Source organism: Morone saxatilis, unplaced genomic scaffold (genome assembly GCF_004916995.1).
Source record: "Morone saxatilis isolate NCDOM2014 unplaced genomic scaffold, NCSU_SB_2.0 Contig24, whole genome shotgun sequence".
Lineage (NCBI taxonomy): Eukaryota > Metazoa > Chordata > Actinopteri > Moronidae > Morone > Morone saxatilis.
Genome location: NW_023339807.1, coordinates 22,886,946 through 22,904,065, shown reverse-complemented (window position 1 = coordinate 22,904,065; position 17,120 = coordinate 22,886,946). Strand labels below are relative to the sequence as shown.

Sequence of the window (17,120 nt, the reverse complement as noted above, 5' to 3'; positions counted from 1 at the left end):
CCCCCCCCCCCCCCCCAGTTAGTACTACAGATGAAAATGTGTAGACAAAATGCTTTTTTTGTTTATGTTCTTTGTGAATTATTGCCAGGTAAATTTACAGTAATGATGGTTAGGATTGCTTGTACGAGTTCCAAGTGTTGTTGTTGTTGTTCCAAGTCGGATTCAACAAACTGTCAAACCACCACTTTCACACTGCATAACTTCCTGTCCTGCTGTTTGGAAGTCAGCAGACAAAATCGTCGCAAATAGCAGCATCAGTGGTCATATTAGGGCACAAATTATTAATACTGTCATCAGAGAAACGCTGACAGGATTAAAAAGGGAAAGTGTTGAAAAGCAAAGAGGCGGTTACCAAGATGTGTGCAGATCAGTCAGAGAGAATATTAGACGGTAGGTGTTAAGTTACACTGTCGGGTGCAACAGAGGTTGATCACCATTCATAGCAACTACTGAACTGTATAAATTGCAGCTTTCAAAATATCATTACACCTAAAAAGAGACCAAAGAGATTAAACTTTTCAGTGAAACTTAAAACTTCTCAGTTTTCCACATCAGTAACTTCAGTTTTCACAACAGTGGTCTCTTGATATCAACACGTTTTTCTCTTTGTCTCCCTCTTATTTATGCATTTGTTTCTCTTTTGTGTCTCACTTCTGTCACATTTATCTAAAATTAAAAACAAAAACATTTACAGAATTGGCAAGTCATGATAATAATGATATGATCAACAGAATGTTAATTTTGCTCTCATTTTAATTTTTTATCTCCAAGTGTTTTTTTTTTTCTATGGAGAACGGCAGACTGTTCATGACATGTACAACAGACCTAAATCACATTTAAAATTGATTTGCACCTACAGGAAAAACGTGCCATGTCTTAAATATCTTTACATAACAAATACATTTGAATTTGTGAAGCTACAGCTTTATATTGCTTATGCCTCCATGATGCAGAACTCCCTTCCCTGCAATCCAAACAATTAATTAATTTTATTCTGAAACCAGAGAGTAGTTCCACATCATCTTCTCTCTCGATCCTTCCCTAGCTCATTAGGCACTTATGTTACTTCATGCACCTGCAAGCCTTGTGGCATTTGTGACAGGTGGAGGAACTGAGTGTTGAGGCACTTGTTCTCCAAGGCTTCTCCTTGATCTCCTGTCACTTGGGTTGTACCTGATTTGTACATTGCCTTGGACAAAACCGTCTGCAAATGTAAATGTAATCAGGAAGACATTGAGCTTGTTCATGTGGTTTGACCTCTTCGATAGTTGATCTCTAAGTAATAAACTTATCAGGTTGCCTGCAATTCACCAAATGCAAGCGATTAGCTCTTTTACGTGTTTTCCCTGTTTTTGGTCAACATAAGCAGACAATACTTGTTACCAGGTTAAATTCATTGTTGGTTTTAGTCTCTTCTGGGGAATTGTTGATGATAATAAAAAAGATACATGAACGCCAGCTGTGCACTTAAAGTGTTCACTTGAGGGATATTTCCTATGGCCATTACAGTAAAAATCCCTACATTCAAAAACCGATGGCATGTGTCTCGAGTCAGAAAATGGGGAATTAATTCTTAATATGTCTGTGTTAATGTCGGAGCCAGAAAGCACTGGGAGAGATGAATGGCTGGCTTTCTAAAAGGCTCCAGGCAACCTGTTTTCTCTTTACAGCCCAGTGAGCGATGGAAGAGTGAAGCTGATTTACAGGTCAGCTTTAGCACTGTTTTAATTAGCCTCTCTCTGTGTCTCTCTTCATCCTCCAGATGGACCCGGTTCAGAAAGCCGTCCTCCATCACACCCTCGGCCTCCCTCCCACAGCAAAGAGAAGGCACGTCTCCTGCAGTGTTTGCCAGCTGAGGTTCAACTCACAGGTGAGGAAGTTTTCTTCTGAAGAGGAGCGAAAGTTCATAAGTCACAAAAGCTCCTGCCAGAGATACATGAGAAATAACCTCTGAAGATTCATTCCGTTAGGTCTGGACATATTTTACTAAAAAGTAACAGTAATAAAGTTAAGAATGTCTGTTTGTCTACCGCTTTGGTCCAGACTTCAGTATCTCAAAACATGCTGAAGAGATTGCCATAAAAGTTTGTACAGAAATACGTGGCCCCCAAATGATAAATCTTCCTAACTCTGCTGGTTCAGGGAGTTTTTGTGGTTAAAAAGGATGACATTTGAAATATCTTGACTTACAGTTTTATTATCCACTCACTATTCAGTGAAATATCTTGACAACTATTGGATGGACTGTCACAAAAATACACATTAATGCCCCCCTTCAGGATGAATTAGAAGAACTTTGATGATCCTCTGTCTTCTATATCTAGCGCCATCATCAGGTGAAAAAAAAATTAATTTGTCTTTGGTTTATGACCAAATACCTACAAAACTGATGGCATTCCCATCAGTCTTACCCTGATTAGCCAGCTAACATGCCGTTAAGAAGCATGTTACCATTTATTTATCCTGTGTGCATCGACTGTGAGCATATTTGGTTTGACAAACTCATCGCAGAGGCCCTTTTTTTCACCAAAAATACACTTTCCCTGCAGTTTATTTCTCTTAATGTCTTAGTGTTTTTGGATGTTCAGGAAAAGACATAGTGAGGTGACCTTTATTGTCATGGAAATAAAACATGTGGTTAACATTGTGAAACGGTTGTAGTTTGGTTAGGTTTAGGAAAAGATTGTGGTTTGGTATCAACAACATAGCTACATAACTTACTACTTATTTTAACCCAGAGTGTGTTTCAGTTTGTTGTTGGAATAACGGGCTATTGACACAAATAAGCTTTCGGGCCAATGGACCATTTTTCTGACTATTGGGCCATCGGAACAACAGCATGACACCAGAGTAAATGAGCTGCATTACCTGAAGTCGGCTTTTGATTTACAAAGCTCACTCATCTCCAGTTCTCTCTGTTGGCTTTAGAGTCTGTGTTGCCCACATCTTTCCATCCAGGATTTCACCCAACCTCTGCTCTTTTTTCCTTTCTTTTTGGTGCAAATTGCACTGTGTAGAAACCATGCAAGCTGCTGGTTTGTTTGTTTTGGTTCAAGAACACACGACAATCAGTGTCCTTGTGGGATTTGCAGGGTCATCTACCACCAGAGCTCCAGTCATTAGTGCATTAAACCAGCAATTTATTTTGTATTTACTCAGGCAGATTTTCTTTTAGGCTTTGACAGTCATGAAGGAGCATAGATCTTGCAACTGTTGGTGGAAACAAACTATGTGTGGTTCGTGCAGCCTTTGTAGGTGCAACTGCTGACGTCCAGCAATTGAGCATTTGAATTTGAATAGTGTTGAACAGCATTTGAATAACCTTTTAGTCTGATATATACATTTTTAAATTAGGTTGGATGTATCGTAGCACTGAAGTGGATTTGTAGGCAGTAGAAAACAGCTTTTCAAGAAGTGAATTAGAAAAAGAAACATTGTACTAAACCAGCAATTCCAACACTTTTGTTACGAACCAACCAGTAATAATATATTTTTAACATACTGTAGATTATTATAGTAAAGATACATGAGTGATAAGAGTAAAATAAATCAGCTTTTATGCACTGAACAATATTGCAACCATGAAATTACAAAAAAAGTATGAATAACTTTTCTTTTTGAATATAATGTTATTTTAAGTTAAATAAAGGTTGACATAGAGGTTTAATAGAAGTTATTCTGTTCATTGTCAGCAGGCTGTGGAGTATTTAATTTGTTCTGTAGCTGAGAAGGGACAGAAAATTGGTGAGTCACTGGAAGATGAACTCCAGTAAAAAAAAAATACAGAACATGTATTCAGTCTTCGGTATGTGTTACATGTAAATTAGACAAAAGGGTTGATAGAAATCACACCTGTTGGCTGCTATTGTCAGATGGACCAACAGATGTGAGTGAAAAATAAAAATCTGAATGTCTACGAGTTTGTGTCACAGCAGCAGGTGATGGAAAAGCAGCAGCCAGTGAGGGGTTTTTTATTAGCTTGGTAAAAGCGGATCCATCATAGAGACATAATATGACTCCAGAGGAGTCTCATCCATTACACCCTCTCTGAACAACAAGACTCAAACAAAACCATCTCCTAATTTTGCCTGTATGAGATGTCATTTGGCTCGTCTGAATCATCTGGAAGTTTTTTTGTAACTCAGTGTGATGTTTGAATTGGAAGGGACGAGTGCAGAGGTGGAAAAAGATCTGAAGTGTGGGATTTTTCAGCAGTTGGGATTTATTTTCTGCCTCAACTCGTAATCATAACCGTCTAACAGATTAAATTCTCCTGTTTGGCCTCTCACTCGCCCACTCTCTTTCTTTAAAAGCAATGCAGGAAATTGGCTACATAACTGTAATATTGTAAATGTAATGTTTGATTTTATATCCTGTACTAGTCTGTGCTTTTATCTTTTTGCTTTTGCAAGCTTTTTTTTTTTTTAAACTTAGTTTAATTGACATTACAAGGAGGAGGACATCAAATCAATACTTCTTTTTTTGTGGCCTGAGATTGCAAATAGCTCTTTTTCCACTATAGAACCTGTTACCTGCAGCTTTCAAAATTGAACTTGTATGAACCTGTAAAGTCTTTTTCAACTGTATGTTACAAAAAAGCATGTTTTGGAGAGGTTAAAAAGGCAGCACTGCTTTGGATACCAGAACAAACATTATTACTGTGTGAAGTTTAGTGCACAAGTGTAGTGTAGTTATGGAACAGACTAATGGAAAATGTGGTGCTAATAAGGATTCTCTTTCACTTTTATGTGTACAGTAGAAACAAAATCATCCATGACAGTCCAGATGACATCATGCTACCAACAAGTGATGCTTAAAATAGTTAAAATCACACCAAGTAAAACAAAAGAAATGTATTGAAAAAAAGTGTTGTTAGGCCTACTTATTATTTTAATGTGCCCCACAGAGCCTAAACCTTAGAGGGCATTAGTTCCCTTAACTCTACAGCGAGCCCTTCCTTTCTAATTTAGATTTATGTGTCTTTGTGTAGCAAGAACAACACTGATACTGATACTTGGGACAAGTGTTTGTTTGCAGTCTAAATTAACACACTGTGGAGTGGTTAGTATAGCCTCACTGATGCTGGATTATTGTTGCAGATATCAATATCAATATTTGCAATTTAAAAAGAAGAATTTTAAAGGATCCTTATCAAAAATGACTGTCAGCCGATATATTATCTCATTTATTTTGTCCAGGGTTAAATGAACTTGTCAGTGCTCTCTGGTGGACAAACTGACAGACAGTTTTATAATTTCCTCAAACTTATCTTTCAGTACATTTATCAGCTTGCATTTAAGTCGATACCAATATATCTACAATAAGTTAATATTGACCAGTATATTGGCTCGGACCCGAAACTGGTGCCAGGTTCCCACAATCAAGCATTCTTAAAGTCCCACAGTTTCTGGAAGTCTTTCAGTGACTACACTCAATTGTTGTCATAGTGATGTGATTAATGACCAATTGTTCCATTTACAAAACAAAAACCCATCTTGTAATGTCAGTAGGACACGTCAGTGACTCACCTATAGAAATCCATTTGAATTGAAATAAGGTACCGTTAACTTTACAATGCTAAAACAACAGAAGGGACTAAGTGAAGTACTCTGGGTGTTTTGTCTTGAGTGTGTGTGTCTGAAAAGGGTTATGATAATGTGAAAGCCTCTTCAGAGTACACCCCAGTAGTGTTCAGGGCAGCGGTGGAAACTACATTTACTCAAGTACTGACCGTAGGTACGAATTGTACTTCGTCACATCTAATGGAACTTTTACACTTCATCTCTGAGGCAAATATTGTACTTCTACTCCACTACATGTGTCTGTTTAATCACTAGTTACCTTTCTGATTACAATGTTTTATACCCTACCCTATCCAGTGGAAATTTGTTGATTTTTACTTTTGAAGTGTCCCTTTATGGGTTGCAAAAAATATCCTACTTTCTAAGCTAAATAAACTATTTTAAAACCCTCTTGCATTGTCACATAGCTTAAACTGGGCTGTTTTTCTGAGCTTATAAAAAAGTTAACTTTTGGATAAATATATATTCAGTGTGGTATGAGTTTACTCAAGTAAAGGATCTGAATTCTTCCACTCTTGGTTCACAGTGTGCACTTGTGTAGCGTTCCTTGTAGTTATCCTAACCTAAGCACATGATAGCTTGATTATTATTGGATCTCGTCTTTAGCTTCAATATAATGCATCTCATGTGGAAAATAAATTACAGGAAGGAGATTGTATTACTAACACCACAAGGTATTTCTACATTCATTAGCTCATATATACACTCTATAATACAATCTAATGAAATGCACTGCATTAATACGAGCTTGCTAAATCTGACCGATGGACTAGCAGATGGGTTTCGATTTCCCTCGCACCTAATTTCCATACCATTTTGAAAGTAATCAAAACATTTTTAAAAAGAAAATCACTGCTACCGCTGCATGTTGTTAAATCAGTTGCATCCCTAAATAGCAATGTCATCGTTCTTTCATTAAAGGAGTAATCAATCCATTTCTAACACTGAATGTCGGTGATTACTCAGGATGAGGTTATTATGTTTCACATGGGGAAATCTATCTCGGTATATATTTACTGTCCATCAGCTGTTAATTTGAACGCTTCATTAGGGAGATAGACCCTGTGTTTACCTGTCAATCAACAGGTACTGTGTTGGGCTGGGAGGCTCTGGAATACCCAGAGGGTGTTTTTATTTAAGCAGCTACAGCAGAAGAGTATCTTAATTTGCTCCGTTGACAGTTTATTATAATGTGAAACATGCAGCTTGGACCGAGGGATGATACAGAGCAGGAAGCCGGACCTGCCTGTGGTGTTCTGCTCCAAACCGATCCAGGCTGCTCTGCAGGAGAGCAGAGAGTCTGTTTGTAAACCAGTTAATGGCCTGAGATCATAAAAGAGAAAAGACCTTGTCTGTTTTAAAAGATTTTAAGATGGTTCTGCTTTACTAGACGCATTCATGTTTATCAAGATCATAAACTGGACTCCAGTCTGTAATTTGTTGACAGTGAGTGGAGTCACCAGATCTCATCTCATCTGCTCCATAAACAGCACGCTTTATTACCTGTTTGCACTTGATGCGTTTGCAACACTTCCGTTATCTCTTTGCCTTGACTCTTGTAACTCTTTTATTTAACTTGTTTACCTTGCAGAACTACAGTTTTTAGAAGCTGACAATCTGGGAATATTATTTCTGTAAATAGATATGAAGAAATGTAACAATCTCATTTTAATCGAATTTCCACCGCAGGAATTTTTCCAAGAGGCCAGGAACAATTTTAGGAACTCAATCAATTACCTGACTCAATAGGAGGAACCAGAGGTCAACTCTTGGAAAGCTGCGGGGGAGAAGGTTTCCAAACATATTCGACCATTTGACAAGCAGTTCTGAAGAACCGTATTGGCAGCTTAAGCAAGAACTGGGTGCCTCTAACATCAATAACCGGAGCAGGGGTGGACATTTCTTGTAATGTTCATCGTTGTAAAATGGAAAAAGTTACATGTAATTTGACTTTGAGAGGAAAAAGAAATGGAGTGATTGATGGAAACAAAGCTTTATTTAAACCTTTATTTGACCATGAAAAGATTTGTCACAGGAGTGTCCTGGCCAAGATAGCAGAAGGACCATTGAACCGAACTGAGAACAGCAGCAACACAACAAGGGATATAAAATGGATTAAAATTCTTTAAAATAAATGCATACAAAAGCTGACAGTACTGATGATCACATTGTTTCTTTGCAGATAAGCATTTGTTTGGGGGTCTTACAGACTCTGGCTGTCAAACATGCTTGAATCCAATGGATTTGCTCTGTCTCTGATAGGTGTTGACAGTAGTTTTTATGCAGCATTAACCCTCGACAATCCCTAGTTTATTTGGGTTTCTGATATAGGAGTGGGAGGTCTAATTGTCACTTGGTAAGACAACATACTATACAGTTCTTTATATTTAAATGACTTTGTGGAAGTAAAATTGACATATTTATGTGTAGCCCATATAATCCAAAACATGATATATTTTAAAATGGTAATTTCTGTATTTTGCCCCCACATCCAATGTGGCAAAGAGAAGGGCTACCTTCTCTAGTACCTTAACTTATTTAGTTTTAACAAGGCTTCAGGAAAAAAAAAATATTTGGAGAACTGGTTGATTTTGCAATCATCAACTGTAGGGTACATGGGGCCCCAAACAATAAGGAAGTAAAGAAAAAGTCAAAACATAAGGGGTAATCTTTCCAGGGACTAAGCTGACTAATATTCATTGTTCTTCATATGTGACTTTTAGTTTCTGATTTACCTTTTGTGGATCTTTATTGACATTATTGACCCAAAGAGAGATGTCATTTGTTATATTCCACTGATTTTGTATCACTCCAGGCCATTATTTGAGTAACACTTGAGGGGCATCCGGAGGTCTTGCCATTTGATAGCTTGAACAATGGGAGTGAACGACTTTTCTTAACCCCCTCAAGGCAGTTTTCATTGTGCTCTCCTTTGAACAAGGTGATTCCCCCTATCCACTGAACACGCCCCCAAAACGGTAAATGGATTTAAAGTTCCCGCCTACTCTGACAGCAGACTCCTTATATTTCAGTAGTAGCACCCAGTGGCACAGACACTCTCCTTTGGCTTCTGTCTTGACACTGAAGTTGAACAATGACGGTCAGCAAGATCATCAAATACCTGCTTTTCATCTTCAACTTGGTGTTTTTTGTGGGGGGAATCACTCTTCTTGGTCTATCCACCCATGCCCTGAAGAACAGAGAAGACTATCAGATCACTAATGAAATCCTCCCGGCCGTGAACATGCTGATAATCATCGGTGCGGTGACACTGATTTTGGGCTTCCTGGGCTGCTGTGGAGCCATTCGAGAGAACCGCTGCCTGCTGGCTCTGTTCTTCAAGGGTCTGCTCTCCATGTTCCTCATGTTGTTGGCGGTGGGAGTGCTGGGAGCCATATCAAGGACTACAGCTGCCCAGGAACAGGTGAAGAAACACATGAAGCTGATGCTTCCGCTGAGCAAGCAGCTGGCGGAAGTTCAGGTGTCATTTCAGAATGTGGAAAGGTCCGGGTTCTGTTGCGGTTTATTCGAAGGACATCTTGATTGGGGCAATTCAACAGTGGTGCCCAACTCCTGTAACTGCACAGACACTTCCAGAAACTGCACGGTTCTGGATGAACGTGAGATATACGCCACACCGTGTATGAGGCACTTTATGACTTGGATGGACAGAATGTCAGACTCACTCATGGGGACTGTGTTTGCGTTCGGCGTCTTGATGGTTCTTGGCATGGTTTTCTCGGTAGTCTTATGTTGTCAGATTGGGAGTCGTAAGAAAAGCATCATTTAAAGTGTCTCTCACAAGGCCTGAGGTTCTACCGTGTTAATTGAAGGACGGATCATCATGTTGGTCTAAATTTCATCTGTGTGAGCTCTGTCTCATTGTAAATTTTGTAATGTTTCTACCCTTTTGTAACTGTATTATATTGTATTGCAACTATGAACTGCATATTACACATTTTTTAACAATGAAAAAGTTCCATCTGATTTTTGTGTGGAAAAAAGAGAATAATTGAGTTGAATTGAATTTTGATGCACTATACCATATATTTTCATTTTATATCACTTTTCATTTCTATTCTACAACATTAAGAGGTAAATATTGTACTTTTTAACTCATATATATATATATATGTATATATATATATATATATATATCTGCTGTTGTATTTACTTTACATACTAACAGAACATGTTGTCTTCTAAAATAAAATACAATTTCCCAATTGTGACCCATGAGTCAGATTCCAGGGTTGGGACAACACCATGATCCGCTACAGTAAAATGCTGCTTACATATAAGATACACTCAGTACCTGTACTTTTAAAGATTTAATACTTCTGTACTTTTACTTAAGTGGGATTTTGAAAACAGGACTTTTACTTGTAATAAAGTATAGTAGTGATTGTTGATTTAATGGCATATACCTGCTGAGAAAACACCAATGTTTCTACTTTCAGATTCATGCTTAAACAGCTTCTCAGTCCTGAGATAACCCCAACAGAAACACACTAGATTTTGACGCAACTTATTTAGAGGAAATGTAAATATACTCAGCAACAATCACATGCTGGCTGGAGCCTGGTTCCAGAGGTTATTTCCGTTTGGTGTTAGACATCCGTCACACCACATTTGACTCACACCCTCGTGTCTACAGTGTGGCTGTCTCAAATGATACCTGATCTTGCTCGCCCACAGACACTGAGGCTCCCACACCGGGTGTTATGGGTTAAACAATGACCTGGGGTGCAGGAATGTGCAGTGATTTTGTGGACCTCCAACTCCATATCAATAGTCTGCATCACTAAAGGCAACAAGTAAAGCTTATAAAGACCCTATCCTTCTATAACTTGCAGCCTTATAATACTACTGTCTACACAATATGGTATACACACACACACACACACACACACTGTGAATCTAGGTCATAAAGATGTATGACTGGCTAAAAATTGTGCACAAACTCAGTACTACAAATAAAAGTGGGGGACAACTCCAACTCCATAAATAAAAAATGGGTAAAGTCCACAGATTGAAAAAAAAAAAACACCTGAATAAACTTCTTCAAGTAAAAATGATTTAAGCTGGTTGACCCTCCATTGCATCAATGTTTGGCTTTAGAGATAATTTTATTTGAGTATAAAAAATTAATAATTTACTTGTTGGATGCCTTTTGAAAGCAGGATTCAATAAATCTGAGCAACTGAAAACATATAAAGCTATAACACTTGTAAACTGTACTCCGTGTTGAGCTCTTTGGTCTGTTCTGAAAAACCCGGACCACCAGAAACTCTTATTTATGGAAGAAATTGGTCATAGTCTTATTCAAATCATACTGAGTTAACTGAATTATGTAGCCAGAACAATATGTTCTGCACTGGCAGAAAACCACTGAACTAAACTACCATGACCAGCTACAACAGTAAAACGCAGCGTACACACTGATGCATCAGAACAAACAATCCAATCATTTTAGTACACAATACATCACTCACAGCTTCTCTGCACAAGCTGGCAACTTTAACTTCTCATAAAGTACATTTTGTAATAATAGTTACTTTTACTGAAGCAGGATTTTGACCACAGGGCTTTTACTTGTAATTAAGTGTTTTTATGTTATTAGTATTTTATGATTGTTGATTTGATGGCGTACATTGGCTGCACGCACAGCAGTTTCTCTACTTTCAAAACATTTATTTTTCCTCATTCGATGTTTAACATTCTTCTTTGATGTAACTTAACAACTACATGTTGGCTACGGCCTGCTTCCAGGAACATTTAAAAAAATGTTTATTTCCGATTGGTTTACGTATCCGTCACACCACATTTACCTCACACAATGATTCAAACTAGACATTGCCGTCTCCCATGATACCTGATCCTGCTCCACACATCGGGTGTTTTGGGTTAAAACAATGACCGGGGGGTTCTTTGTTGTGAGTTGGGATCGTTCACTGGGGTGCAGGAATGTAGGTGGTTGAGTTTTTGCATGTGTGAAGGAGTGATTTTCTGGGCCTCCAACTCTTATCAGTATAAGATGCAACCCCCCCAAAGTCTGCATCACTATAGGCTTTAATTTACATCCTCTGTTGCCCTCAGGACAAAGCTTTCATTCATTTGAACTGAACATTTCCAGTTTGTCTTGTTCTGTCATGCCGCCTCCTCTCCTGCCTACTCAGATCTTTTTTAGTTGAATGTGTTTTTAATAGACCTTATCCACATACTGGTTATTTTGAACATGAGGTAGGGAATGAAGATACCATTACCTAAATACAAACATGAGGACTGTAAAAAGAGACACCTGCAGATCATAGCATGTAGCTCACATTTACATAAACTATAAAAATATAGTTTATGTAAATGTGAGCTAATAAATACTGTTGGTTTTGTAGCAGCAAACATTTGAACTTGAACTGCTAGAATTTAGAGTAATGATGTTGTGGCCAGGTTGGAGGTGCTCCTCCACCCATCTGTTAAAGCTAGCTAAAATGAGAGCTGAATTTAGGGAAATGATTTGAGATATTTTATGTTCCCAATGCAAAAATCTTCACTGAAAACACATTTTTTAAAGTCTGGGAAGAATATTGGTACATTGGCAGTATATATTAAATATTAAACAGGTTTCATTTTCTTGTGCAAGAATTAGTGTTTTCCTTAAAGCTGCATTCATTTACTTCTTTTGCTGCCATAGTTAACCATGGGAGCTGTTTACACAACACTTAACGCCTTTTAGTTTTAACGTGTTAGCAAACAGTTGCTTATTTACACATCCAGATGATACAGAGCAACATTAGCATCCATTTTGAGTCCTATATCTGGTCATCTAAAGAATATAAGTGCAGTATTCATCTTCTGTTGGACTTAACTCCTGAGGAAATTGCTGGCTCTGCCGAATGTTCCACTATGTTCACAAGCCAGTCGCTGTGTCTGTTCACTGGTTGGTGCTGGGCAAGTAGCGTACAGTGGGTTTAGTTGGACTGTTTTGCTAAAATCTTGCTGCGTCTGTAAACAAAGCTCCTGAGAGCGGTGAGAATGAACCAGAAAGTTGAAGACAAACATGTCAAATCAAAACAACAAAAATAACCACTAAAGACATAAAATAGTAAGTCCACACTGGCACATTTTGATTTATTTTAGGTCCCATTGAGATCAGAAACCCTCTTTTATAAAGAAGACACACCTAAGATAGCAGCCATACAAAATCACAACATAATATACAAACAACTATTCAAACACAATGGCTTCAAGAACAACCACATGCCCCCATCAACACGCTTTGTGATAATAAAAAAAAAAAGTGTCCACTTTTAGATCTTTTTACTGATTCAATGCCCATGGTGCATTGTAAGAGAATTTGGTTTTATATTTTATACTACTTTTATTTAATGTTAGTACTTTAAATAACTTTGCGTGACTCGTGTTTTTTGGGCTTTTTACAAGCTGTTAAAATCTATTTTATGTGCATTACCTGTTTGTGTGCTTAATGAGAACCATGCATTTACTACGTCCACATTAGAGTTTACTCATTTACCAGTATACTACAGTATTTTATTTTATTTTATTTTATTTTATAATACACTTTATATTCTGTCTCATATACCTCCATGATGTTGGAGCGACCCTGGGAACAAGAATTTCATTACCCGCAGCTCTTTCACTGGAATTGTTGTGCATATGACAAACAAAGAAGTTGAAGTAGAGCTGAGGGGAATGGCAGCGTTTCATGTTTTTGTCATTACACATAGAGTCATTCAGTATATTATTAACAGAAATATTGAGTTGTGCAGCTTTAGAAGTGTGGAATAATGTGCTGCTAGACTTTCTGCTAATATGACCACATTCAATTCAGCTGTGTTACTGAAATGATGTTTGGTCCTACAGAGTCAGATTACAGTCATGACTTTTACAGAAAAGTGACTTTAGGGCCTTTTCAAAACGTGAAACCAATATGGAAAATCTGCAGAACATTCACAGAGTGAAGTGCATGTCCAACAGACATACAGACACACATATCCAAATGTGAAATTATTTCGGTTTAAACATAAATCGAGTTTGCTCTGGTGAGAGAAGTAAACAAAAAACATGTTTTAAACTTAAAGCCCATGAAAATTTAATTGGCAAATCTCAAGTTTCTCTAAAAACAATAAATATTAATGACTGAATAAGAAACAAAGGTTTTTTGGTATTTATTAGTTAGCTAAATGCAAAAAATAATAAAATACTGAGCCCAGGCCACTTCAAAGCGGTTAGAAGAGCACACAGAAAAACTCCAATACAGAAATCTCTTGTAATGACAAAAAACACCCCCACTGTTTTAGCTTAGGCAGAAAGTGTGTTGTAGGACGCCATCTCTTTTGTAAGAAGCCAATTGAGAAAATATGTTCTCAGGGTCTTTCATGGCAGGACTAAGCATTACCTACATTTTAGCTGACACACATCACTTCTTGCTCGAGTGCACGTTTGTTGATGGATACACTGGGATTTAAACTGTGACCTTTCAGTTTCCAGGCAGCCTCTCTAAATCCTAGAACAGTCCTCCGACCCTGGTTTGTTTGATGTCTTTTCCACCCTCAGAGAGCACCTGGAAGGAAAACCCGGTTCCCGGTTTTAATCATGCATGTGTCAGACTTGGAGTTCAGGCAATTCTTCCACTTCATCGCTCTAATGAAAAATGAATTATTGCCTTAGTCGCATTGAACACCCATGCATATCACCTGAGTCTCATGACGACAAAAAGAAAAGAAAAAAAAAGTTATGTCTTTGGTACCTGGAGAGTGATGAATGTGGGTCAGAATGAGTAGTTTCATGCCAGAACAAGATGTGCACTCTGCTTGAAAAAGTGACACCTCATCCAAAAATGGCTTCTATGATGAAGGAAAAATGTATAAAATTGCACCTCAGCAATTTCACATTTGCCAACAAAACAATTGAACTGTGAACTTCTGGCAACTTTATTTCCTCCTCATATAATGAAATCTCTTTACTTGTCTTAATTATATTTGATATTATAAAGTGGACATTGCAGGAAATCCGGCCAATTCAAATAGTATATAAAAAAAAAAAAACACAATTGCAACGAGAGACTTGAGACTGTTGTGGTACCAATTACACAGATGTCAGCTGATAGGGAAAATGCCTGAGAACCAGTTAGCAACCACAGAATACAAAAAATATTTACTTGGAGAAAAATCTCACAAGTACTTTCAAGTCCAAACAAAAGCCTCTTCAGGAAAGAAGTGTGTATTACAATGAAATTAAACCAATAAACAATATGAACCCTGCAGGCAGCAGGTAATTGGTGGGCAAAACAAAACTCTTGCATCAATGGCACCAAGATCTGTCCTGATCTAACCTTGTGGAAAGGCGTTCTTTAACATCTACTCACACTAGGTTTCAGAACGCTCAAAACAACTTTCATTCAGAGAACAAAAGACAGCAAAGAAATCTCAAAAGGGACTAAAACCAGTGTTTGGGGCTGACAATTTCTGCTTAAGTAAAGACTTCCCCAAGTTGAGGAAGGTTTAGAATGCCTCCGGTGGGCTGTTCTCCACCTCTCCTATGCATTAAAGGAAGGGCATCGTCACACCCTGATTGGCCAAGAGGGGAATGCACCAAGCTGCTCTCAATCATTGTTCAGGAGTCAGTCCACACACTCTGTACAACAGGTGATCTGAATAACCCTCAAATCAAATTTTGAAGTTTGACATCCAGTTAAAATGAATTGAGGGGAAAAGGGGAAATTAAATGACAGCAAGTACAAAAGAATGAGGCACAGCTTCAAGCTCATGAACTTAGTTTCTCACAGTCTGATCACTACTAAAATACTGGACACTAATTACTGCAAAGGAACAAAATGAAACAGGAATCATGTTTCGCTTATACACTGTGTGCTAATGCTGAGAATACTACCTAGAACGGTCTCTTTGTCCCAGCAGTCTTTAGTGAATATCCCCACCGTGACCTGTAAATAAAGATGCTTACAAATGTCTTCTGGGGATGTGTGGTTGCCATACTTATTTATTCCAAGAGGCAACTGCATCTCTGATACCTTCCTTACTGCCACAGGCAAAGTATGCAGGGAAGTGTGCATAGGTAAACAAGGACAGCTCAAAGTCTTTTCATTTGTCCCACTTCTGTGTGCCCGGGTGAATCTGTTGTGAAGGTGAATCTTGGTGGTGCTACGTGTTCAGACTTTAAACCAAGCAGCCACTCCATAAATTAAACATCACAGGTCACACAAATTTCCCAATCACTGACAGCAGGTATTATTTTTTATTAATAAAGAAATTAGCTTCATATTCACACTGAATGGTCATTTACCACCCTTTTATAGTTTGAATGGCCAGACAAATGTGAAATCTCAACAGCTATTCAGAGGTTGGAACCAAAGAAAAATGACACAATGGGCTGATTTAGCAAAACTGTTTTTACAAGAAAAAAATTATTTGACATTAAGGCCCTTTTAAAGTACCTCATTGCTGTTGAACAAAAGATATATTTTAAATTCTAAATTGCTGCATTGACCAACATATAGGCTTTTGAGAAAATGTTAAAAATGCTTTTGAAGTAATTCACTCAACAGGTCCAAAAAATAGAGAACTTAAATTACATAGAAAACCAATTACCTGGGCGTGTTATTCTTTTTTTCCCCTTAAAACTGGCAAGAACACTATCAAATGTTAACACTTTTTGCTGGATTGGAAGGCATATCAACTGTCCGCTGCTAATTATGTTTAGTCTGCCTCATTGACTCTGACTGTGTTCCTCTAGTTTTCATATTTCATTTTATCCTGGCCCTGTGTTTAGCTGCTTTCCCAGCGTTAAATCGAGCCTGTTATTTGTTCTCCTCACAGAGCCAGGCCTTGGCCCACTACAAGGGTACCAAACATGCCAAGAAGCTAAAAGCCCTGGACACTCCAAAGAGTAAGCTCAAAGGCTCAGTGGTCACCAAGGAAACCACCAACCAGGAGATCGCCAAGGGCATCAACACCTCGCAGGTCCCCAACGGCACCGACAGGAAAGGTTTGTGTTTTCCTTCCTGCTGCAAATTCCCCAACACATGTTCTTTGTTGTTTTCTTTATGTTTTCTGCTGCTCTTCTGGTGAGAATGACTGTTGGACCCAAATGCATCTTTTTGGCATTTTATATTTGCTGCACACAACATGCAATCACTCTAGGAGTTGGATGGACTCACTGTTGATTATATCAACCCTGTGTTGGCCGGTGTGCCAATTGTGGCTGCCGACTCAGTGCTCATATATTGAATTTGTAGGGGTGGGAGATATCTGCAGGACACACAGGACAGTCAGACATAGGGGGGAGGAGGAAGGTCCTCAGTATGCTTCAAACAAAGTGCTTGTCAGATCATCAAGGCCGTGTTCAGACAGACAGCAGTGCTGAAACGTACAAAACGTGGCTCCCTCATTTGTTGGGACTAACAGTCGAAACAGCAGGGGTGCCAGTGTGGAGGAATCTGATGAAAAAAGAAGGGTTGTCAATAGGGATGCACGATATATCGCCATTAATATCGGTATCGGC

General features: G+C 38.3%; 1 protein-coding gene across 1 annotated transcript in view; it reads left to right on the top strand.

Annotated features, from left to right (window-relative positions):
• znf385d (zinc finger protein 385D) overlaps nt 1–17,120 on the top strand; it is a 64,897-nt gene that overhangs the window by 22,356 nt on the left and 25,421 nt on the right. Inside the window, exons 2-3 of the mRNA XM_035673240.1 lie at nt 1,763–1,870; nt 16,436–16,604. Coding sequence (XP_035529133.1) covers nt 1,763–1,870; nt 16,436–16,604 — 277 coding nt within the window. The remainder of the gene's footprint in view (nt 1–1,762; nt 1,871–16,435; nt 16,605–17,120) is intronic.